Source organism: Sus scrofa, chromosome 16, assembly GCF_054392235.1.
Source record: "Sus scrofa isolate SSC_HxYL_T2T_F1_AM1 chromosome 16, Sscrofa_HxYL_maternal_Yorkshire_Landrace_v2.0, whole genome shotgun sequence".
Taxonomy (NCBI): domain Eukaryota; kingdom Metazoa; phylum Chordata; class Mammalia; order Artiodactyla; family Suidae; genus Sus; species Sus scrofa.
In genome coordinates, this window is record NC_139398.1 from 16,205,716 (window position 1) to 16,230,794 (window position 25,079).

The 25,079-nt window shown below is 45.2% G+C and overlaps 1 protein-coding gene across 2 annotated transcripts in view; it reads right to left on the reverse strand.

The window, feature by feature from the left end:
* ANKH (ANKH inorganic pyrophosphate transport regulator) overlaps nt 1–25,079 on the reverse strand; it is a 165,525-nt gene that overhangs the window by 43,821 nt on the left and 96,625 nt on the right. For both annotated transcript variants that reach the window (XR_014830779.1, XM_003359727.6), the window contains exons 3-6: nt 13,961–14,079; nt 10,101–10,184; nt 3,490–3,660; nt 37–171 (exon numbers count right to left, since the gene is read on the reverse strand). Coding sequence is in view for 1 of the 2 variants with exons in the window: in XM_003359727.6 (XP_003359775.2) it covers nt 37–171; nt 3,490–3,660; nt 10,101–10,184; nt 13,961–14,079 (509 nt within the window). In the remaining variant the exon portion in view is untranslated. The remainder of the gene's footprint in view (nt 1–36; nt 172–3,489; nt 3,661–10,100; nt 10,185–13,960; nt 14,080–25,079) is intronic.

Genomic DNA, 25,079 nt, shown 5'->3' on the forward strand with positions numbered 1-25,079 from the left:
ATTTTTCACGTCCCACACACCCGGGATCCGCCCTACCTCTGTAGCTGCAGAACTGCCACCAAGGTCCCGGGAAACAAAGAGGTTGACAATAGGCCTGCTGATTCTCTGTGTAGCCAAGATGAGAGCCAGAGGCCACCAGAAGCTCAGCATCTTCCTTATGGTTGCATCTCCCTACAGCAAGAGAACGGGGCAAAGAATTTCCATATCATAGGAAGCATTTTAAAACATTTACCTTATTATTTCATTCTCGGTGAACTCAGTGGGCATGTTGGGTAGAGTACACAATATTGTACAGTATTAGAGAAGAAGGATATCTTGCTTCACTGGATTTTTGTTTGTTTGTTTGTTTTTGTCTTTTTAGCTATTTCTTGGGCCGCTCCCGCGGCATATGGAGGTTCCCAGGCTAGGGGTCCAATTGGAGCTGTAGCCACTGGCCTACGCCAGAGCCACAGCAACGCGGGATCCGAGCCTCATCTGCAACCTACACCACAGCTCACGGCAATGCCCGATCGTTAACCCACTGAGCAAGGGTAGGGACCGAACCTGCAACCTCATGGTTCCTAGTTGGATTCGTTAACCACTGCGCCACGATGGGAACTCCTGGATTTATTATAAAATAAAGATATGTGGTGAAGTAATGTGAGACATACTGAAAGCAATTCTTTTTCTGGGGGTGGGGGCACACCTGTGCCATGTGGAAGTTCCCAGGCTAGAGGCTGAATCAGAGCTATAGCTGCCGGCTTACACCACAGCCACGGCAATGCTGGATCCTTAACCCACACTGAGCAGGGCCAGGGATTGAACCCGCATCCTCATGGATGCTAGTTGGATTTGTTAACTGCTGAGACGACAGGAACTCCCAAAGCCTTTTCTTCTGATGTCAATCATGAACCAATTCACTATCCTTAAAAAATAATATAGGAAAAAAGGCTGTATAGATAACCCAAGTTGAATTAACATAAAACAGTACAGTCTTATTAGAAATTAACTCAGATGGTTGGCAAGCTCCTGTGAAATCAAAACACGTGTTTGAGCTTGATGCATCCAAACCACTGTTTTCCAAACAGGGCAATTTTAACCCAGGCAGAACTCAACCTCATAGGCTGAGAGACAGGTTGGAAATTAGTTTTTGTTTAAATCATGAAACTGACTGGCTAGAAGCCATGTCAGTAAGAGGTAACTCACAGAAGTAAAAAATTAGTATAATTTATTTTGGAATCAGTCAGCTTACAAAAGTGCCTAATTATTTGGGCACTGTTTATACCTACTACAGAGAGGTTCCTGTTCTCAAAGCTCTGACATGAATGAGTCTTGTAAATGTTCAGAAGCATAAGCAAAATAAAAGTCTGGTAAAGAGAAGATGCTTTATTAAGAATTCTATAGCAAAGATGTGTGCTCTCCTTATTTATTTATTTACTTTTGTCTTTAGGGCTGCATCTGCGGCATACGGAGGTTCCCAGGCTAGGGGTCTAATCAGAGCTGTGCGTTCTGAGTCCTTACCAGGGTTTCCTTAACCCACTGAGCAGGGCCAGGGATCGAACCCCCAACCTCATGGATCCTAGTCAGATTCATTTCCTCTGCACCATGATGGGAACTCTCTTTATTTTTTAATTTTAATTTTTTTATGGCCACATCTGAGCCATATGGAAGTTCCCGGGCCAGGGATCAAATGTGAGCCACAGCTGCGACCTATGCCACAGCTATGGCAACGCTGGATCCTTACCCTGCTGCACCCCAGAGGGAGCTCCATGTGTATCTCTAAATCCTGGCTTTCATTATGCAGTTTGGCTGTTGATTCCTCACGAGGGTAAGCGTTCCATCATGGAATCATCTCAGTCACTTTATTTCCCTTTGCTGGTGGCTGAATGTTGACTGTTACCGACGAGACCAATGAGATGTGGCTGTCCTTGTGATGGAAATAACTAGCTATGATATTACTGATGGCCTGATCTCAGATAAGGTGAGGCAATACCATGACTGTTTTGACATGACAAAAGTGATGTGGTCACGGGGGGGATCGGGGGTGGAGTGTGGTAACCTACACTTCTCAGGGCTACATATACAGTCAGGCATGTCTGTCTTACAGCTAGATGGAGAGACCTATCCATGAGACCACCAGGGCAACAGCTAGATGGCTATCAACCCAAACGATACCTAAGGGTAGAGAAGATTAGCATACAGGAAAATCAGGTACTATTTATAGTGACATGAAAAGAGTGCTTTGGCCCCCTGTGCAAGGTTATACCTTTCTTGTACTTTATTCACCTTTCAAGGTCAAGCTCAGCCTCCACCAAGGAGGCTTCTTAGACCACATCCCTATCTTCCTTCTCTCAGCCTCAGTGAGAGAGTCTCTAGTGGTCCCATTGTGGTTGCTGTCTTGGATTCATGTGTAACTGTCGCTTCTGTTTTGGCAGATAAGCCAAGTGGAACATAAGACTGCTTGAGGCCAGAGACCGTATCTTAAAACTTCCTGTGTTGGGAGTTCTCATTGTTGCTCAGTGAAAATGAATCTGACTGGTAACCATGAGGATGCAGGTTCGATCCCTGGCCCTGCTCAGTGGGTTAAGGATCTGGCATTACGGTGAACTGTAGTCACAGATGCAGCTCGGATCCTGCGTTGCTATGGCTCGGGCATGGGCCAACAGCTACAGTTCTGATTCGACCTCTGGGCTGGGAACTTCTATTTGCCACGGGTGTGGCCATAAAAGACAAAAAATAAAAAAATCAAAAAATTCCTGTGTTGCCCTGTGTTTCCGAAATGCTCTACTCCCTCCATAGAAGGTACCTGAATGAGTGACTGTGTTTGGCAAGTGCAGAAAGTGTGAACACAGCCTGGATCCCTGCTGTGAAATTAAAAATAACCAAATGTGGAATTCCCGTCGTGGCTCAGGGGTTACGAATCTGACTAGTAATCATGAGGACTAGGGTTTAATCCCTGACCTTGTCTAGTGGGTTAAGGATCCAGCGTTGCTGTGAGCTGTGGTGTAGGTCACAGAGGCATTGCTGTGGCTGTGGCATAGGCTGGCAGCTACAGCTCTGATTCCACCCCTAGCCTGGAAACTTCCATATGCTGCATGTGCAGCCCTAAAAAAGCACCCCCTCCAAATTAAAAATAACCAAATGTGAGTTCAATGGAACCATAGGTCCTAAAGTCTTTGCTGACTATAGAATGACTTACTTGTGACAACAGAGAGCAAGGAGCACCAGAAATGTTGTGTCTCCTTCCTGGCCTGACACGACTCACCCTGCCCAGGTCTCCTCGTGTGGAGGCAAGGAGGCTGGAGGCGACCTCTAAGGTCTCTTCCACCTCCAGAGTTTATCAGGTCTCCACCTGCCCTTCCCTGTGGACACTGCGGAGCACTTGGCCTTTGGATAGGCCATCCCAGGGTATGTGCTGGTTACACGGATGTCGTGTTTCCCATAGGGGTGGGGTGACATTGAACTCCACACGAAGGTGCAGACGGGTGTCTGCGAGGCCGAAGGACCTACCCCCAGCTCGGGTCCACTCCTGTCGGGGATGATGTCGTGGATGTTCTTGTAGTAGCCCAGGCACAGGGTGGTGCAACGCACCAGGGCGCCCATGTACAACGAGAGGATGGGGATGAGCAGGGGCTCTCTGCATTCCAGGTGACTGTGCAGCAGAATGGCAACGAAAACGACCTGAGGGGTGCCGAAACAAGAACAAGTCAGTGGAGGAGGTCCCGTCGTGGCGCAGTGGTTAACAAATCCGACTAGGAACCACGAGGTTGCGGGTTCGATCCCTGGCCTTGCTCAGTGGGTTAAGGACCCGGCGTTGCCGTGAGCTGTGGTGTAGCTTGCAGATGTGGCTCGGATCCCGGTTTTGCTGTGGCTCTGGTGTAGGCCGGCGGCAACAGCTCCGATTGGACCCCAAGCCTGGGAACCTCCATATGCTGTGGGAGCACAAAAAAAAAAAAAAAGAAAAAAGAGAACAAGTCAGTGGGGAGAAGACGGAACCCTCATCCAGGGGAGAAGACCTCTTGCCCCTGGATGAGATGGATCTTCTGAGCGAAAACCTTGACACTGATAAGAAAGAGAACAGAAACTTGGGCCGTAGCCCAATACTGCTCATGCAGAATTCAGGGTCAGACAAGGGGGTTCACTGGAAGAGCCACACAATCCTTGTATTATATTCATCACTGAGATTCTTTTCAGGCGGCTGCACCTCTGGTTAAGGTTATTGCTAAAAAATATCTAGAATCCTTGGCTTCCCAGACCCCACTGGTGGGAAAATGAGTCCATGAAGATCAATCCCTGCTTTGCCAAGTCCAGGAAGGGTCCCAGCAGTCAGGATGGCCATGTAAGATGAGCAGGATCAAGGAGGAGGATCTGGACGTGAAGGAGATGACAAGACAGTGGCCTGAGGAGCAGAGTGGGCAAGAGTGGGATGGAGGCATTTGGTCGGTAGCAATTCAAGGCCAAAGTGAAGACTTCGTCAGAGTTCCCGTCGTGGCTCAGTGGTTAAAGAATCCGACCAGGAACCATAAGGTCATGGGTTCGGTCTCTGGCCTTGCTCAGTGGGTTAAGGATCTGGCGTTGCCGTGAGCTGTGGTGTAGGTCGCAGACTCGGCTCGGATCCTGCATTGCTGTTGCTCTGGCGTAGGCTGGCGGCTACAGCTCCGATTCAACCCCTAGCCTGGGAACCTCCATATGCCTCGGGAGCGGCCCAAGAAATGGCAAAAAGACAAAAAAAAAAAAAAAAAAAAAGGACTTTATTAGCCTCTCCCGTGTTAAGAACTCTATGCCCTGTGGTCCAGACTTATCGCAGATCTTATATCAATTATCAATTTAAATAAACACATGAGCCTTTTGCATTTCAATCCAGAATTGAGATGTTCGAATCTGATAAAGCCATCAAAACTTTGTCGGATTATTTTCTGAGGGGAACCTACTGTCTCAGGGGTGTGGATTTTTCCTATCGAGAGCCTGATGCGTGCTGGCCCCGTCCTGGGTGCTGGGGATTCGATGATAGATGAGACTGCCTCAGACTGTTCTGGGGCCGACAGTCTAGCAGGGAAGGTAGATGTGTGATCAGCAGTGATGCCAGTGAGCAGCCACTGACAACCTGTGAAGGGCCCGTGAAGGAAGGAGGGCGGCAATGCTGGGAGAGCTGGGCTGTGGGTGGGGAGGGCAACCCACGTGGGTGCATCTGAGCCGAGAGCCAGAGCCTGGGCAGGAGGTGGCAGGAGTCGGAGGTTGTGGGAGAGCCAAGGCAGGGCATTTCCTTCTGGGCAGGAGGATCCAGGCGAAGACCCCAGGGCGGGGTGCTCAGCCACATCGAGGTCTGGAAGTGAGACCCCATGGCTGGAGGGCAAAGAGTAAAGGGACAGAGGAGGGTGACGGCGCTGGGTTGGGGGGAAGCAGGGCTGGAGGCCATGATCAGGATTTTGGCTTTTTCTCTCAAGAACACCAGGAGGTAATTTTAAAGCAGGCAGGGGTGAGGTGGCCAGAATTTCACCGTGGACGCAGTAGGGAAGTGAGGAGACCCGGGCAGACCCGAGTTAGGAGGCATTTTGGAGTCCAGGTGGGAGAATTTCTCAGACCAGGGCAAGGCAGCAGAGATGTGGAGAAGAGGGAAGACAAAGAAACATCCAGGATTAAAAATTTATAAAAGAGGGAGTTCCCGCCATGGCGAAGCAGAAACGAATCCAACTGGGAACTATGAGGTTGCAGGTTCGATTCCCGGCCTCGCTCAGTGGGTTAAGGATCTGGCGTTTTTGTGAGCTGTGGTGTAGGTTGCAGACGCCGCTCGGATCTGGCATTGCTGTGGCTGTGGTGGAGGCTGGCAGCTACAGCTCCGATTAGACCCCTAGCCTGGGAACCTCCACATGCCGCAGATGCGGCCCTAAAAAGACCAAAAAAAAAAAAAAAAGAGTTTATAAAAGATGCTAATGGAGAGGAATGCACCTAGGGTAGTTCCCAGGTTTCTGAGCCGATGGCAGTGTCCCCGATTCACTGAAAAACGCAGTCATCAAGATCATGAAAATTATGAATGGAAGCTGAAGATGCCTCTGAAGGATCTGAGTGCAATTATCCCAGAGACATTTAGATACTTTGTCTAGAGTTTAGAGGAGAGGGCTTGGCTGCAAATATTTCCTTGGTGATGATCGATCACGTCACAGACGGCATAAATGGAGGGCATGCAGTAGAGTCTTCATGCATGGCATACACAGTGAGGAGAGACGGGTTTGAGGAACTTCAACATTTACACACCAATAGATGAGCGGGGCTGTCAGAAATAGAAGAGAAACCAGGATGTGGTGGAGGGAGAGCCAGTGGAGAGCGGTGTTTCATGGAAGGGGGAGGAGTCAGCAGAGTGAAGTGCTGCTGAGACGCCCACTAAGTCGACGGAAACCGTCCGCTGGATTCAAGGGCAGGAGGTCATTGGTAAGACCTGTGTGGGTGGACGGATGGGTGTGGAGTCAGCCTGGAGTAGGTAGAAGGAGGACAGAGAAGTGAAAAGATGGAGACCATGAGAGGAAACCACTCTTCTGAAAGATTGGACTGTGAAGCAGTAAAGAGAGAGGGTATTGACGCTGAAGAGGTCCGTGGGAGCCAGAAAAAGCTGGGTGTTGTTGCTGTATCAAGATGGCAGATATGTGAGCCTGTTTCCAGGGCAAGAGAAATGGTCCAGGGGAGAGAGAAGGAATCACTGATAACTGGTAGATAAGGTTCCTGAGAAAGGGCAGGACAGGCACAGGTGGGAAAAGTGGCCTTGGGCAGAGGAGGGAACCTTCTTCCCCATAGTGGGGGCCAGGGGATGAAACAGAGACAATGCAAGGGTCTGAAGGAAGTCTTGTAGGTCTGGTGGCCAGAAAAAGAATTTCTCGGCGAGGTGAGAAATGAGGTCACCTGCTGGGGACAGTGAAGGGGGTGGAGACCCTCTGACATGGTTACTAATGTTAGCTGAGGTGAGTGATGAGATTAGGAGTTTATCGTTTGGTTGGTTTGTCCCACTTTTTGCAGGAGCACTTGCTACCAGGGTGCAAGTGGTGCAAGATGCATGCCATTGGGTGGTTCTGGACTGGGATCTTGCCAGAAGGCTGGAATGGAAGGCAGGAGACAAGGAGGGGTTACAGTAGTGCAGCCAGATTACTTAACTGGGATCTAGGGATCCCATCCTGGGGACCTCAGCTGACTTCCCAAGACAAGAGCTGATGACAGAGGAAAGGGAAAAGGACAAGGGGTCCCAGTGCGATCCAACGACCCCAGGAGAATTCTCATTTTGATAATGAGCAAGCTATAAAAGTCCTGGTGATCGTGAAGGAAAACAAAAACATCATATGACCATAACAACGATGGTGACACAGAAAGCACACCATGTTAGAACCCAACCAAGAGTGTTTTTTCATTTGTATTATGATGTGAAATCAATTAGCTTAGTAAATTATTTTTTTTAAAAGGGAGTTGCCACTGAAATTCAAGGCACGATAAACTATTTTCATTGTATCATTGGCGATCACTCCCTATCTGTCTATGCCAAGGTGATCTTTCAAAGAACTCTGCCTAGGATCTATTTATTCATCACCATCTTTGCTAATTGACAAATGCTTTCAAGTAACGGGAGGAATGAAGCTGGGGTGGGGGTGGGGTGAAAGACTTTAAGAAAAAAATTGAATTTATTTCACCAACTAAATAGTGGGAGGAACTCAAGGTTTAAAATAACTACTTCAGGAGTTCCCATCATGGTGCAGCAGAAACAAATCTGACCAGGAACCATGAGGTTTCGGGTTTGATCCCTGGCCTCGATCAGTGGGTTAAGGATCCCACACTGCTGTGGCTCTGAGGTAGGCCAGCAGCTGTAGCTCTGATTAGCCCCCTAGCCTGGGAACCTCCACATGCTGCAGGTGTGATCCTAAAAAAATGGAGTTCCCGTGGTGACGCAGTGGTTAATGAATCCAACTAGGAACCACGAGGTTTCGGGTTCGATCCCTGGCCTTGCTCAGTGGGTTAAGGATCTGGTGTTGCCGTGAGCTGTGGTGTAGGTTGCAGACGTGGCTCAGATCCCGCGTTGCTGTGGCTCTGGTGTAGGCCGGTGGCTACAGCTCCGATTTAGACCGGGAACCTCCATATGCCGCAGGTACGGCCCTAGAAAAGGCAAAAAAAAAAAAAAAAGACAAAAAAAAAAAACCCCAAAACCTACCAAAAAAACTACATCATCAGAAATAGCCTGAGGCCAGATGGTGTACGAATCCAACTTCCATCACTCCTACGAACCAGATATGTTTATTCTGAACTTTTGCACCCTTCCAATAGACAGAGGCCAGGACCAGGTTTAAAATGCAGAAGGGAAGTGGCTGTGGGCGTACTGGTAAAGCATTTTTCAGGGACATGATTTTTTCCTCCACCCTTGGATGCTTACTACGTTTATCTTAGACAAAGACAACATTTTTTTTGGTCCTTCTGCTTTTAATATAACACATCTACAAATGCTCATTGAGCTGCTGATGCTAACGCTGAAAATGAGAAGGATTTCCTTAATTTCAAATTAAATGATTAGAGTGAATAAGGCAGTTTAGTTCATTCTCCAGAGGATGAATGACAAGACCAGGAAAAAAAAAATCTCTAATAAAAGAAAATTAACAAAGACATATCAAAGAATGATGTTAGCTAAAATTCAGACATGTGTATGTGTATGCATGTGTACATACACACACTTGCTCTCACACACACAGTGTTAGCAGAAATTAATTAATTAATTAATTAATTTTCTTTTTATGGCCACACCCATGGCACATGGAAGTTCCCGGCCGAGGGGTTGCATTGGGGCTGCAGCTGCCAGCCTGTGCCACAGCCACAGCAACATGGGGTCATTAACTCACTGAGCGAGGCCAGAATTGAACCTGTATCCTCACAGACACTATGTTGGGTCCTTAACCTGCTGAGCTGCAATGGGAACTCCAGCAGAAATTAATTTAAATTACTTTTAATAGTTATCCATGGAGTAAACGCAATTAATTTGGAAATTTAACCCTTGGCCTTTAGGGAGGTGCTAGCAGTTAAAAGCAGGTTATTTCAAAAAGGTGGCCGAAAGACTAACAGGTGCAACAGGGAAAAACCAGGAAGAAATGCGTGCACACGGTCACAGGATGGCCCTGAGCCCTGGGAAGGGAGCTTCAAATCAGTCCAACCTCCTCCTCTATAAAGAAATCATCCTCCCAACCCCTGATTGTGGGAACTAAGTCTAACTTGAGGCTACAGGAACTAAGTCTAATTTTCTGCTGAAATTTTCCATGAGGTATCCTTGGTGGAAGAATAAACGAAGGAGAATGGAAACCAGGCCTGGGGCCAGACTCCGGGGAGCCAGACAGAAGAGAAAGTATAAGGTAGGTCTTCCTCTCAGAACTAACTTCATGGTTCCTTCCAAACGTGGGGGAATGACAGAGTGGCAGCCGCAGGTGGCAGCAGCATTTAGAAATAATTCCCAAGGAGTTCCCATTGTGGTTCAATGGGTTAAGGACCCGACTAGTATCCACGAGGATATGGGTTGGATCCCTGACCTTGACCTGTGGGTTAAGGATCCAGCATTGCCATAAGCCTCAGCGTAGCTTGCAGATGCGGCTCAGATCCAGTGTTGCCATAGCTTTGGCGGAGGACAAAGCTGCGGCTTGGATTTGACCCCTGGCCCATGAACTTCCATATGCCGCAGCTGCAGCTATTAAAAGAAAAAAGAAAAAAAAAAAGAGAATAATTCCTAGGTGTGCTCTCTGGAAACCAAAACCCAGTGACTTGGCAACACAGAGGCCCATGTGTTCACCCAGCCAAGTGCCCAGTGACCTGTGACCACCTACCAATTGTGGCTTTAGACTCATTTCACATGCAAGCTCCCTAATAATAAGGTCAAAACCCCTGATAATAAACTTAAATTCCTACAAATCCCCTTCGTGCAAGATCCTACGTACTTGTATCATGGAAGGTTTCATTTTCTCATTCATTGAACAAGCATTATCAAAGTCCACATTGGATTTGAGTTATATAGGGATGCCCTGCAGAGTGGCTGATGTAAAGGGGGCATCAGCGGTTCTGTCCACCACCAGAAAGGGGCTCTGAGCAGCCCTGATGGACACACAGACCATATTTACCTGAGCTATGACGTCTGAGATTGAGGCACATCCCACCAGGAAACTGTATTTGTGTTTTAAGAGAATGCCAGCATGCGTCCAGGCCTGCCAGAAAGGAAAGAATCGGGCATTAGATACACTTGCAAGATTAGGTTATTTCTGGTTGTTATGAGTTCCTGGGTGTTCCCGAAATAGACTTTGTACCCATCCATCCCCCAAACCTTGGTAGCACAAGTTTGACAAATCTTCATTAAAATGGCCATAACTTAGCCTGGTGGCCACAGAAGAATTTTCAGTAGAACCAGTGCCTGCCCAGTATTTACTGGTACCCAGTTACATGTGGACTAGTGTGCCTGGCAGCAAAGTTGGAGGAATACCAGGGACGGAGAAGGCGACCCCTCTCTCCACGGGCAGTGGGAATCACAAAGCAGCTACGTTCTCCGTAAAGGAAGCACATTCCAGTGAGGGCTCTGAATTGGTTCTGAGTTACTACAGTCATTACAGGCTCTCATGGACTGATTAGCATTCTACTATTTCCTTCTCTGCAAGTTTGGGCAGCATCTGGTCTGACACTTGGTGCCTTTGAGGGCAATTAAGAAGAAGGTCCAACAGGAGTTGCAGACATTGACAAGCCCACGGGATGGTGGGTTTGGAGAGGGTCTGAAGTTCCAAGCAAGATCTCTTTAAGGATCATCCTTCTTACCTGTAAAAGCCGACCTGAACTGACATAGAAATAACATTTCATGTGAGCGCAACACAATCAGATAAGAATGGCATATTCCCTCAGTCTGTGTCAAGACTTTAGATAGCAGCTTGTACATCTACTTCCTTCCTCAACTCAGGTCCCAAGGTGCCAAATGTGAAAAGAAATACAAAGCATAGATAACATTTGCGGCTTGTGGGCTATCTTTGTTGACTGAAAGCCATGTGGCTGATAAGCTTTGTGGTTTTCAAGTATTCTCTCTCCAACTAATACACCAGGGCCATGCTACAGGATGTGTGTGTGTGTGTGTGTGTGTGTGTGTGTGTGTGTGTGTGTGTGGAGGTGATGTATACTATTTTGGTTTTTATTAGCAGTCCCTTACTACTAAGTCGTTGGGGGAGTTGATAGATGAAACACAGAAGCAAAGGGTGCCTATCACAACATTTTGGTGTTAGACTGCATTTGGGAAACTCTTGGGGCAAATAAATACAGAAGAGGAGTGGAACACAGGGCACTAAAGAGTCTGTGAGATCCTTAAACTCACATATACCTGTAATTCTTCTGTGTGTTTACAAAGTCCCAGTACAGCTTGGGGGGGCAGGGGGGGCAGGTATTAGAGCAGAACCATGGACTCTGGGCTTTTACTCTCCTAGGATATGGAAAAGGTCACTCCATTCAGTTCTCTCACTGCTTTGAAAGCCCTGTGATGCCACCTCAGTCCAGTCTGGGCACCGTGGGGAATCTGGTTCTACATACTCCAACCCCTTGGCCTTTTCTTTTGGGGGCGAGGGTGGGTCTGGGAGGGGGTAGGGGGTCTGTGTCGGTGACCAGAGTAAACACACCTGGTGAGAAGGAAGAAAAAAGAAAATCCAGGGAGAAGTGTTTCAATGGCCAAATTCCCCACCTAAAGTGATGTCACGACAATGGAAAATCAGAACCTTTAGTCAAAACTAAGAGTATAATATTTAAGGCTCCCATGTACACAGGTAGAAAGCTGTCAGATTCAATGAGGCTATGCTCATGACCAAACTAAGACTTCTCCTAAGTTGTTTTTGTTTTGTTTTGTTCAGGGCTGCACTTGTGGCATATGGCAGTTCCTAGGCTAGGGGTCTAATCGGAGCTACAGCTGTAGGCCTAGCCATGGCCACAGCAACTGAGCAGCGTCTGTGACCTACACCACAGGTCATGGCAACGCCCACATCCTCATGGATCCTAGTCAGGTTCGTTAACTACTGAGCCACGAAGGGAGCTCCCAAACTAAGACTTCTGATGACATCTGAGAGGAGGGACCACATACATTTTTGCCTAGTTGCATTTCTCCCAGGATCTGGGGCTGTTGCCTTACCTTAGTATGGCTATCCATTCACCTTACAGTCTAATGTATATATAACTTGAGGAAAGGGGTGGTGAAAAGAAATCCTATACACATCGTCTCCTTCCAAGGTAATTTAAAATGGAGCCCAAAGACAGGATTTATTTTCTAGCATTAGCCACTGTTGGAAATATATATACATACAAACATATATATATAATTTTTTTGCTAAGTCTGTTTTGTATCTGTAACACAGATGAATAGGAAAAAAGCATCCCTTGAGAACTCTTCAGTATCATGACAAAGAATTTAATCTATGGAAGCGAGTGACCCTTAGCTAATCCAGCAAAGCTGCTTATTAAAGTAATAAAATCCTATCAGTATACTGAAGAGAGTCTTACTCTAAAAAAGCTCTGGGCGCTTATACCACACGAGTGGTAAATTTATCAAAAAGCTATCCTGATCCTTTGATCCTGAATATATCAGAAAGGAATTTATATTTGAATCAAATTTTCCAACGAGCTCTCTTGCCTCCAGTCAGAACGTGTGGCACATACAGATAATGCTCATAAAATAAACTGACCAGATAGACTGGTTAAAAGCCAGTGGTCAATTGGAACTCTTGTACACTGCTGGTGGGGATGTAAAATGGTGCAGCTGCTGTGGTTCAGAATGATGGGTCCTCAGAAAAATAAAAATAGAATTATTGTATGATTCAATAATACCTCTTCTGGGTATACACTCAAAAGGACTAAACCAAGGACCCCAAGAGATATTTGCCCATCCATGTTCATAGAGGCGTTTTTCATAATTGCCAAAAGGTGGCAGTAACCCAAATGCCCAGTGATGGATAAATGGATAAGCAAAATGTAGTCTATATATACAAGGAATATTATTCAGCCTTCAAAAGGAAGGATATGCTGACACAGGCTACATACAACACAGACCTTGAGGACGGTATGTTAAATGACACAAAAAGACAAATACTGTGTGATTCTGCTCATGAGGTGCTGAGAGCAGTCAAGCTCATACAGACAGAAGGGGAGTGGTGGGTGCCAGGGGCTGGTGTCCAAGGGGGAAGAGTCTCAGCTGGGCGGATGGGGAGCTGAGGGTGGGGGTGGGGTGATGGGAGCCAGAGGATGTGAACACGCCTAAAGCCACTGAAGTGAGCACTTGGAAACAGTTAAGATGGTGAGTTTATGTTTTGTGTGCATCATCACAGTTAGAATCACTCGGAGGCAGTGAAGACAGCGTCAAGTGTGCTGCCCATTTTGGGGGAAACAGTGGGGCCATTTCCACTTCCAAGGTGCCAGGGCTGGGGAGGGGAGGATGGAGAGTCAGTGGTTCATGGGAATAAAGTCAGTATCCCAAGATGAAAAGAGCTCTGAGGATTCACAACAGTGTGAATGTGCTACACACCCCTGAACCACATGCAGAGCAATGGTTAACATATGATATCACTCACATGTGTAACCTAAACTACAGCACGAGTGAACCTAAATGCAAAACAGAAACAGACTCACAGACATAACAGACTTGTGGTTGCCAGGGGTGGGGGGAGGAGGCAGTGGGATGGATGGGCAGTTGGTGCTAACAGATGCAAACTCTTCCATTTAGAATAGATAAGTAATGAGATCCTACTGCACAGCCCAGGGAACTCTTTCCAGTCTCTTGGGATAGAAGAGGATGGAAGAGAGTATGAGAAAGGGAAGGTACAGGGTCACTTTGCTGTACAGCAGACGTTGGCACAACATTGTAAATCAACCATACTTTAATAAAAAGTCAAAATGGTTAACATAGTAAATTTTAGGTTATATATTTTTTACCGTATTTTTTTTTTTAAATTTGCTAGCGCTCTCTACTCACCATGGCATCCATAAACGGGAAGGCAGCAAGATACAGGAAGGCCCTTCTCGTTTTATTCCCCACTGACTCATCCACATGGTGCAACTTATTGATGATGTAGTAGCCTAGGTCACTATATGCTGCAAAAGGTAAAACAATAGGCACGGCCATATTTAGAAAAAGTTATCCCAATAAGCTTTTTATCTCAGAAGTTTAAAAATAATTCAAAATACAATATCTGGGTGTTGGTAGAAAAAAAAATAGAAAAATCGGATGAGGAAAAAGAAGATGGTCTACAGTCTCATTCATCCTCTATCCAGAAAGGGTCACAGTCGACACTCTGGATTCTAACCACCTGTTGTTTCAGGTGTGTGTGTGGTGGGCTGTGTGTGGGTGTTTTAACGTAAAATGGCATCACACAAAATGTGGTCTATACATACAAGGCATATTATTCAGCATAACATATACATACTCTTTTGTAAACTATGAACATCTATCCATAGTAGGCTTCTACATTTGAATAGTTGCAATGAATTCCTTTTTCTAGGTTTACTTAGGGTCACTTAATCTCCTATTATTATACACGTGGGTTTTTTCTATTATTTTTATAATGTAAAACACAAGGATGAATAGCTTGGAAGTTAAATGTTTCTTCATATTCTTCTTAATTGTTTGCTAAGAGAAAATTCCTAAACCTAAATATTTCTTTTCCTTCTTGCTTCCTTCCTTCCCTCCTTTCCCTTCTCCCTTCCCTCCCTGCTTTCTCTTTCTTTCCTTTTCTTTCTCTTTCCTTCCTTCCCTCCCTCTCTCTCTCCTTCCTTCCTTCCTTCTTTCTTCCCCTTCTTTATTAACTATATTTGACCATCAGTGCTATGTTAGTTCCAAGTGTACAACATAGTGATTCAACATAACATGCCTTTTTAATAACAAGTTTAAAGCTAGTTTTTAACCTCTTGTCATTCCTTTAGTTTAGTTTTACTGGGGAGGAGGGGGGTAACTGCGGGTATAGTCCTGCCCAGTGAAAAGTACTCTCTTTAGGTGCTTTCTGAGTCTCCCCAACATGAGGACTTGAGACCAGTGTGTGACTGGGACACAATGGGTCTTAACCAGTCCAGGTTGAATGAAAGTGTAAGTGCCAAAGAGACAGAAAGGATGAAAGAGAAAGGTCCTCCCAAAGTATTAGCTAGATGCTTTGAGAGAGATTATTTGTAAAAATTAAAATATTAAGCTATTTTCTACCTCATTGATACATGTTTGGACTACATAGGAAAACAATAATCTTTGTGTTTTTCCTAGCGCTTAACACAGGATCTAATTGTAGTGTTTGTGCAGTGTTCACTCATTTATAAATATGAATATTCATGTACTGACAACAGCAGAAGCTGCTTGAAATCAGATAGGAGACAAGGGAGTGAGGGTCTCCTTTCATATGAAATAATATGAATCCCTCCCCCATTTCAAAGTTTGGGGGTGACATCACCATACACTCTTCCATCCTTTGTCGAGAATTAGTCTGGAATTGTGGGGATGCTGAATTAAGTGTGGTTTTCTGGATGGTATCAAAGATATTTAAATGTACAAATAGGAACCCCAGCAGAGGGAGAGGGACAAGTCAGTGACTTCAAGGGGCAGGGGCTGGAGTGGCTAAGACATCCAGAGAACGAGGCTGGTGAGAAGGCAGATGCAGAAGAGAGAGTTCAAGTTCTGCCAGGGGGTAGGGGGCAGAGGTGGAAACCAGAGGGTGAGCTGCCAGGTGAGCCCAGTTGTCAGGTGTGGAGCATAGTGGGTCCAGAAGAGCCACTGACGGAACACAAAGCCAGGTTGAATGTGTGACTGTATCCTACACACAGCTGGCGTTGGTGCTGAAACTTGGAAACTGTGGCTGCTGTCAACCTGCACATTTGTGGTCCTGACCCTACTCACTCCTTGCCCCTCCTGCAGAGGCCGATGGCAATGGTAAAGGCTGCCACACTTTGCAAGCAGAGCAATGTCATGCCAAGTGCACGAGCCTGGCTATGAATAGCTCATCAGCTAAAATTCCCTGGTAAAGGTTAGAGCCCAAAAAATGCCAGCTGGCAAGTCCAAAATACAACCCAGGATTTCTCTGTCACTTCTCACACTTCTTTCTTTCTGTTTTTTAGGGCCGCGTCTTCCAACTACACCACAGCTGGAGGCAACACTGGATCCTTAACCCACTAAGCAAGGCCAGGGGTCGAACCGGCAACCTCATTGGTACTAGTCAGATTCGTTTCCACTGTGCCGAAGTGGGAACTCCTCTGGAGAGGAGTTTCTGTAAAGAACAGAGACAAACCACCAAACGGTACAAAATTTGGCTAACTCAGTTTTCTCCTATTGTTTCTTCAATACTTCAGGGGAAACAAAATGCAGGTTACTTTTATCTCTTAAACTGGAAACATTTAGTTCGTTCAAAGATATATTTTAGTGTCACAGGACACTCCTCAAATCCTCTAGAGCTTTCATTTAAACACAAAGCTTATTTACCTAAATTTAGCTTCAATTCAAGATGGTGGGAGGCTTGACAAGGAGGAAATATTACGACAAAAATTCTAGTGTGCTTTAAAAAACCAAAGTTTCTCGTGCCATTGAAGAATCTTTACTTCTTCCTCATCTTGATCTCACAGCTTTACTATTATGAAAAGTTTCAGGTTTCCTACTCCTTTCTTAATACTTCTAAAGTTATATGATCCCAAATGATGCTACTTCTTGGCTCCTATCTCAGGACTCTGTCCATTCCGCTTGATTGCATGGTCAAAGCCGGGACCTCAAAACTGGTGGAAGGCTGAGCTCCAGGGGGCGATGTATAGTTTAACCTGGGCTCCTTCACAATCCGTGTGTTGTGTCCTGGCCCACAGAACCTCAGAACGTGGCCTGATTTGGCAACAGGGTCACTGCAGGTATAATTAGTTCAGATGGGGTCACGCTGGAGTAGAGCAGGCTCTCGGCCTGACGTGACTGGTGTCCTTCTTTTAGAACATTCGGACACAGATACAGAGGCACGTGAGAAGACCATGAGAACATGGAGGCAGAGATGGGGAGATGCTTCGCCCAGCCAAGAAGCATCATACATGGCAAACCACGGAGAGCTGGAGAGAAGCCTGGAACATTCTCCCGCATGGCTTCACATGGAACCCAGCCTGCCACCACCTCCAGCCTCCAGCCTCTGAGATGACACATCTGTGTTCAAGTGCCCCTGTCTGTGGTGCTTTTCAGGACAGCCCTAGATAACTCATAAAGGCAGCTTCTGAGAAAAGGAGAGAATCCTTTTTCTGTGAGATTCTGGGGTGGAAGCAAAAAAAGAAGGGGCATGTGAGTTGGAGTAGCTGTGGACAGGCCGTGCATTGTGCTGGTGCAGCCTGAGTGTACAGGGATCAGTACAAATAAGTTCTTCTAACTTCTCTGACTATCCCTACATATGCCAACTTACTCATATATTTTAACTAAAACACCAGCAACAGTGCCTGTAGGCAGGGCAAAGAAGAGCAAACACCTGAAGTTGAGCAGGGGCTGAAGGAAGGCTGAGTGCTGAGCTACCAGGATGTGCCTCCCCACCCCCACCTCAGTCCCCTGCTTTGTTCTGCCTGCAGCTCCTGGGTCTCCAGGTTCCAGGGAACCTGGTGGCCAACAGGCCCAAGGATGCTTTTTCCCCCTCTTTTCACGGCCGCACCTGTGACAGATGGAAGTTCCCAGGCTAGGAGCTGAACTGGAGCTGCAGCTACCAGCCTATGCCACAGACAGAGTAACACCAGATCCTTGACCCAACAGCGAGGACAGGGATCAAACCCGAATCCTCGCAGACAGTGTCAAGTTCTTAACCCACTGAGCCACAGCAGGAACTCCCCAACGATGCTTTTGCCTCTTTGTACTTCTTGTTTTCTTTTAGCTACTAGAGGAAAACTTTGGAGGCCCAGGAAAGAAGCTTTTTCTTCCCTTTTTTCTTCCTTTCACGCCTCCCCTATGCAGCAGGAGAGCCTGATTATAACTCAATGGCTGTTTCCACCCTGTGAGCTGGGAAAGTAAAATCCCAGCAGCTGTTTTTCACTCAATACCTCCTCCCCTCCCCCGTCCCCAAGCTGTTTCTGGCGAGAGCTATAGGCTGGGGGTAATTTGTTTAAAGTGCTTTGCATGGAGTCCATAATTACCAGGCTCGCGGCCTTAACAATGTTTAGTAACCTTCATCTTCTATAAACTGCCTTTACCAAGACTGTTCTGAAAGAGCTTATATTCCTTATGAAAAGGAGAACAGAAAAGAGAAAAATTAAGCAAGGCTTCTGAACCCACTGTAAATGGATTTCATGGTATGGCTGCCGCAGGACGTGGACGTGACCCATGTGCAGGTGGACAGCTGTGAGCCACCCAGACAAGAAACAGGAAGGACCATTCAAGTTCCTAGCTCCTCTGACCTCAGCCCACCAGAGGGACGGACTCTTTCCAGAATCAGGGGTTCTCAAAATTTGTTCAACCAGAAATTGCCAGCACCTCTTGTAAAATGCCACAAAATATTAATATCAATCAAAAAAGTTTCATTGTAATAGCAACAATAACAACAACAAAAGACAAAAAGACCAAAAAAAAAAAAAGTTTCATTGTCTATAATTTTCCTATGGGCCTTGAAGGAAAAGACCTCCTCTCACTTTAGTAAAAGAATAATATGTGTATTTTCAAGAGGCCCATTCGAGAACCCCTTGTTGTAATTCAAATGCCTTCGTTCCCATGCTTAAAAGGCACCCAAGTTCTATTGACTGATCCACATGTTCTGTTCACCAGGCTTTTCACAGGGCAGGTAGCTTCACCCCTGTGTTTCCAATGGCTCGTTTCCAAAGCGTGTGTGTTTGTATGGTGATTGGGCCATGTTTAAATCACTTCAGCAAATACGGCTGAAAGACGTGTGTGTACGTGGTACTGTGCCAACGAACCCAGCTGTGGAGAGGCGAGTCGCCTGCATGAGGGCTGAGATACATATAGTATATATGAGCCACTCGTTTCATTTATCATTTGCACCCATGCAACATTTATCTGGAAGATAGGAAGATGGGAAGGGCAAACATTGCCCAAGCCTTGGAGAGATGTCATCAGCCCAATGCATGAAGTAAGGAAAGTAAATGTGAAGTTTTAACACAAGAACTTAAATTCTATCTCATTGGTATCAAGCCTTGGTAAGAGTGGGCTTTGTAATAATTTATTTCATAATTTTAGCTTCTCTCTAGAGAGCATGTCTTATGTCTGAAACCCCAGGATTCTAGCCCACTGTTTGCCACGTAGTAAGTGTTCAGACTATATCGATGGAATAAATGCATGAATCCATGATCCCCCACAGAGATGACTGGGGTGGACTGATGGCCAAAGTGTCTGCCATTCTTCTCTCCTTATATCCCTACCTTGTGATGTGATTTTATGGTTCCTCTTCTAAGAAGTTGGGGTCTATTTCCCTACCCCTCCAGGCTGGGCTGGCCTATGATTTGTCCTGGTCAGTGCAGTGGCAGTGATGGGGAGCCGATTCTGACTCTTGTCCCAAGAGACCTCAGGTGCCTCGCTCTCTCACTTGAAGTACTGCCACAGCTGCTTTTTTTTTTTTTTTCTTTTTTGTCACCCCTCGGCAAATGGAGTTCCTGGGCCAGGAATCAGACCCAAGCCGCAGTTGTGACCTAAGCTGCAGCTGGAGCAATGCTGGATCCTTAACCCACTAGTTAAGGGGTTAGGGACTGAACCTGTGTCCCAGTGCTCCCAAGATGCCGCCGATCCCATTGCACCACAGTGGGAACTCCTGCCACAGCTGTTTAAACAAGGTCGGGCTGGTGGAAGACGAGAAGTAATGTGAAAGGGAGCTCAGCTATTTCAGCACAGACCATCTAGATAAGCCCACCATCAACTGAAGGTCCTCCAGTGAGCCCACCAAAGTCAGCGGAGCCTCCTCCTGACTCTCAGCTGACCACAGAGGGCTAAGCACAGCCAGGTCCAAAAGAACCACCCCACCAACCCACAGCCTGGTGATCAAGCAGAGGCACTTGTGTTACGAGTCACTAAGTATTGGGGTGGTTTGTTGCCAATACATTGTGAGACCATACAGAAACTGCCTGTCCATTCCTAGCACCTTTGTTGGATTAAATTATATAATATTGTACCAATTTACCCCTTACAGGACTGGTTTATGGTCCATGAATAAGAGAAAACTTGGCCGACGTAGGGAGACCAACAAACAGAACCACTCTAGAAACTACTTCAATTGCTCACTGTGGGAGCACAGGAACCTGCGAGTTGTGTTCCTCTGAATTCCACGGACTGCCCAGGCCCCTTCGGAACATGAAAGAGGCCTTACCGATCACTGCAGAGAATAAATGTGTAAAGAAATAAAAAAATTCCCAGCAGTGGTCTCTACATCAATGGGAATTAGGAGTTCAGGCAATACTAACTTCCGTGCATGTGAAATTAACACTGACCCCAATGAAACCAAATATAAGGCCCACAAATTTTCTTCTCTTTTACAGATAAAGAGGGAGAGAGATAGGATAATAGCTGACCTGACCCCTGGCCTAAATTAAGGTCTCGTGTGGCAAACCCCATGCCCTGAGGTTTACAAAATGAACCTTTCCACAGAAAAGAAAATCATGGACTTGGAGAATAGACTTGTGCTTGCCAAGGGGGAAGGAGTGGGATGGATGGGGTGCTTGGGGTTAACAGATGCAGACTATTGCCTTTGGAATGGATGAGCAATGAGATCCTGCTGTGTAGCACTGGAAACTATGTCTGGTCACTTATGATGGAGCATGAGGAATGTGAGAAAAAAGAATCTATACATGTATGTGTAACTGGGCCACCATGCTGTAGAGCAGAAAATCGACAGAACACTGTAAACCAGCTATAACAGAAAAAAATAAAAATCATAAAAAAAAAAAATGGGGTCTCAGCTCCCATTGTGCTCAGTGGGTGAAGGACCTGATGCTGTCTCTGTGAGGATGCGGGTTCAATCCCTGGCCTCACTCAGTGGGTTAAGGATCAGAATTGCTGCAAGCTGTGGTGTGGGTCACAGATGTGGCTCAGATCCGGTGTTGCTAAGTCTGTGGTGTAGGCCTCAAACTCCTAGCTCAGGAACTAACACATGCTGCATGTGTTGCCCCAAAAAGAAAAAGAAAAAGAAAAAAATGTAGTCTCAGAGATGAGTCCCTGATAAGAGCAGTGGGTACAATTTAGCTTAAAAAGGGACACTTAATGGCAGATGGCCAACAAAGGCCAAGAACACAAAGCTAGCCACACTCCAAGTCTTCTGCAATTAGGGTATCCTGAGCCTGGCCACACGTACACATAGAATGGACCTCAACTTTTTGGCCAGCGGATCTTCTAGATTTCAAGTCTGTCAGTTCTACACAATTCCAAGTGGTTACTCAGTTGGCTAAAGTGCATAAGGTTTTGGGGTTGGGGTACATTTTCTTGAGCCATCTTCTGCTCACAATCTCCACCACACTTTCCTGAGGAAGCACCTGTGTGGTCAGTGGGATCCGCTCCAGCCATGTCTGGGAAAATCCACAACAACCATGTGCCAACCTCTCAAGGATGGGAGAATGCTTGGCTTATCAATTAGGTCCAAAAAGAAAAAAAAAAAAAAAAAAAAAGAGAGAGAGAGAGGAAAATGAATATGAAACACAAAGAACATTGTTTACAGCAAATGCATTAAAACGGACCTAGTGAAAGTCCTGTCCTTTATTGGGGCAAACACAGTAAGTGATGACACTACAAAGGAGGTTTTGGTCCACCCTGACCTGAGTCTGCCTCTAACATCTTACTGTGACCTGTCAAAGGCTGCCCAGATGTGACACCAGGTTAGTGAAGATAAAGAACTAACGTGACACTGAGTTTTCCAAAGCTGGAGACATTCACATTTAAAATCCTTCTAAAGTGAAGAATATAAAAAATAAATAAATAAATAAATAAATAAATAAATAAAGTGAAGAATATCTTTCAGCAACTGGTAGATTATCAGTAGATACTGAAAAGTTTGAAATGCTGACATACATCCAGATTGGAAAATGAATCAGAGCTAGACAAGATCATGCTGGGAATCGGGATTTCATCAATGACTGGAGGCACCATGGAATACACAACATTTGAAAAAAAAAAAATCTTAGTACCTAGCCAGGGCGCTAGTGCATAAGGAGATTATGCAGAATGACAGAATACGTTCAGCTTTTCTAAATATAAAAAAATTATTTAGAGACCATGCGGTTATAAAGCAGTAAATAAGCAGAGCATACAGATCTTTCTTGTTGTTAAAGCTGTGTTAAACATATGAAGACTAGTATAAATCTGCTTTATTCAATATAGCTGTCCTTGAGACGTCACAAAAAAATGCCCACTGGTGGCAAAGGCTATCCAGGGGACCCAGGTAGAGACGTAGAACTCAAAGCATAATGTCTTTCCTGCTGGTTCTCCTCCTACTTTGTCCTTCCCTGTTCTCCCCACCTTCCCCTTTTTGCTGTCTGTGTTGTTTAATGGGCTCTACTATGGTCTCGGGCTCCAAACGCCCTTTACCTGGTTACGTGCCCCGACCCTAGCATCGGGCATCCACCCCCATACCTGTGACATTCAACACTGAACTCATTTGCTTTATTCTCCCCTGATTTGTAGATATGTGTTTGCTGTGTGCACCCCACAGCTTTTCCTCCCCAACAGCTCCGTGTCTTACTTTCTTACTGTCCCTGTGCGTCTTCAAGTCTGAGAGTGGTTTTCAGCTCCCCCCACTTTGATTCTGGTTTACTTCCACCATCTCTCAATAGTGTCCGCAGGCTGAAAATAGCTTTTGCTTTTGGCGTTGAATGTGCCTGCTTTCCTATCAACTACATCCCCTTGAGGAAAAGGGCATTATCTGGCCACCAAATCTTTTATACAGATCTCACCTCTGTACGCAACTTTTGATCAATAGGACCTGAATGGCATGTATATACTATTTCTTCAACAAGTTCTTTTTTTTTTTTTTTTTTTTTTTTGATAGATGGGGCTTGGATTGTTTTAAAAGCAAGTTAAACAGGGGCAATTCTTACTCTTTAGTCAAAGCCCCTGAAATTCGAAGCAAGAACACCAGCTCTACTAATACTAGTGGTGTGTCTCCTTAGAGGTAACATTCATATTAATAACATCATAAGGGAAAACGGATGAATTTTATTAATGTTGGACCATTTCTTAAAAAAAGAAGAACATATTCATTAAATGTACAGAAGGCATCTTGCCGGGAAAAGCAACTAATATTGTAAAGAATAAAATGAGTAAGCAGGTCAATTAGGAAAGAAAGAAAAAGCAAACCAAGGATTGGCCATTAAATGAAAACAAAATAAAACAAAACAAAAACACCCACAGAACACAGTGATGGTGTTAAAACCACAAGCCTGAGGTTTGATGGAATTAATAGAAACGTAATAGCCAAGAAGGGTCACCATTTGGAATCTTATGGGGCTATAGCAAAATGTTAATGTAGAGCATGTGGTCAGATTCTCAATCTCATTTTGCATTGAAGATAAGGGAGAAATTAGAAAGAGTTGTGCTGCAATACAGCTCATGCTTTCAGAGCTGGTAAAGAGCTGACCTGCCCCATGAGCTTTTCAGAACCAACCCCTAAGAGAAAGAATCTCCTCCTCCTTCATGCTCTCACATGTCCTAATATAAATATCATGGAGAAGTTAGAAGGTCTTGATAAAAGAAAAAAATTCACAAAGGAGAGAGGGAAATAGCACCTAATGAGGAAAGTTTAAGGCAATTAGACTAGTTTTGCCCAAACAAAATAATATAGAGAAATTAGGTTTCAAGCCTAGATTAGCCTGGTTCCTATTTCACTCTTGAGTTAAGCATGCTGAATTTGTAACATATGGCTTCTGGTACTTACTCTAAGCCCTACTCAGGAGCTGTTTTTGTAGGGAATATATACTCATTTCACTATTAGACCAAGCAAATATAATTAGGAAGACTGCCTCAGAACAGACAATGGCTTCTCAGTTCATATATTTGGAATATTTACTTTTTTGGTTTATTTGCACTGTTCCCCTGTCACAAGCATAGTTAGTTATCTGAGAGCTGACCATTGAAGTCGAAATGTAAGTAAGCTGTTTTCAGCATTAAGACGTGAAAATGGGCTTTAGTATGCAGTGTAGGTGACATATCATAAAGTAGAAACTGAATGGGGGGATGTTTATTGGTGGTGGGAAAATAACGTTGGAAGATGTGGGGGATGCCAACAGAGCAACATCTCATCTGGAGCTTGTGGTCAAGGTCAGGAGAAACAAAGAATGGGCCAGATCTGAGTAAAGAAAAGCTTAACAAGATTAGCGGAAAAAGGAGGAGGAGGAAGGAAGGTGAGCAGAGATGCCTGAGGCAGCAGACAGAAGAGGCAAGAGAAGAATCAAAAAGTTAGGCAGAAAATTGAAATGAGGCCAACAGACTCAAGGAGGGAAAATCATTAAAATTTGAGTTTTAAGTCTTTGAAAGGGATGAATACATGCTTTCTTAGTAACTGTAGAATGCATTTCTTTGGTAGAAGGGGAAAAAAGCTATAATTATAAAAATATCCACAGTGATAAAAGCAATTGTTAAATATATCTGGGGTATAGAACTGTTGTGGTTCAAATTTAAGATTTAATTAAAAAAAATTTTTTTTTTCTTTTTACCACCACACCTGTGGCATATGGAAGTTCCCAGGCCAGGGGTTGAATCAGAGCTGTACCTGCAGCCTGTGGCACAGCTTGTGGCAATGCTGTATCCTTAACCCACCGAGTGAGGCCAGGGATTGGACCCACATCCTCAAAGAGACAGCGGGTCCTTGACCTGAGCTACAAAGGGAACTCCAAATTTAAGATCTTATGATTCCAATTCAAAATGAAAAAACTTGGATTTAACTTGGAAAATGACTTTTTTTTTTTTTAATGACCAAATGTTCCTCCCAACAGTGTCAATAACACTATGCTCAACTTTTCCTTAATTACTGACCATGAGTAATTAGCTGTTAGTCCCAAAGTCTCATTCAAGTATGACTAAAACAGGGAATGTTGGGTTTACTTGAAAGTAAGTAGCAAAAACTAAATAAGGCAAAGATGTATTTAGACCTACTCATTTCACGTGTGGAATTTGCTCAAACACACATACC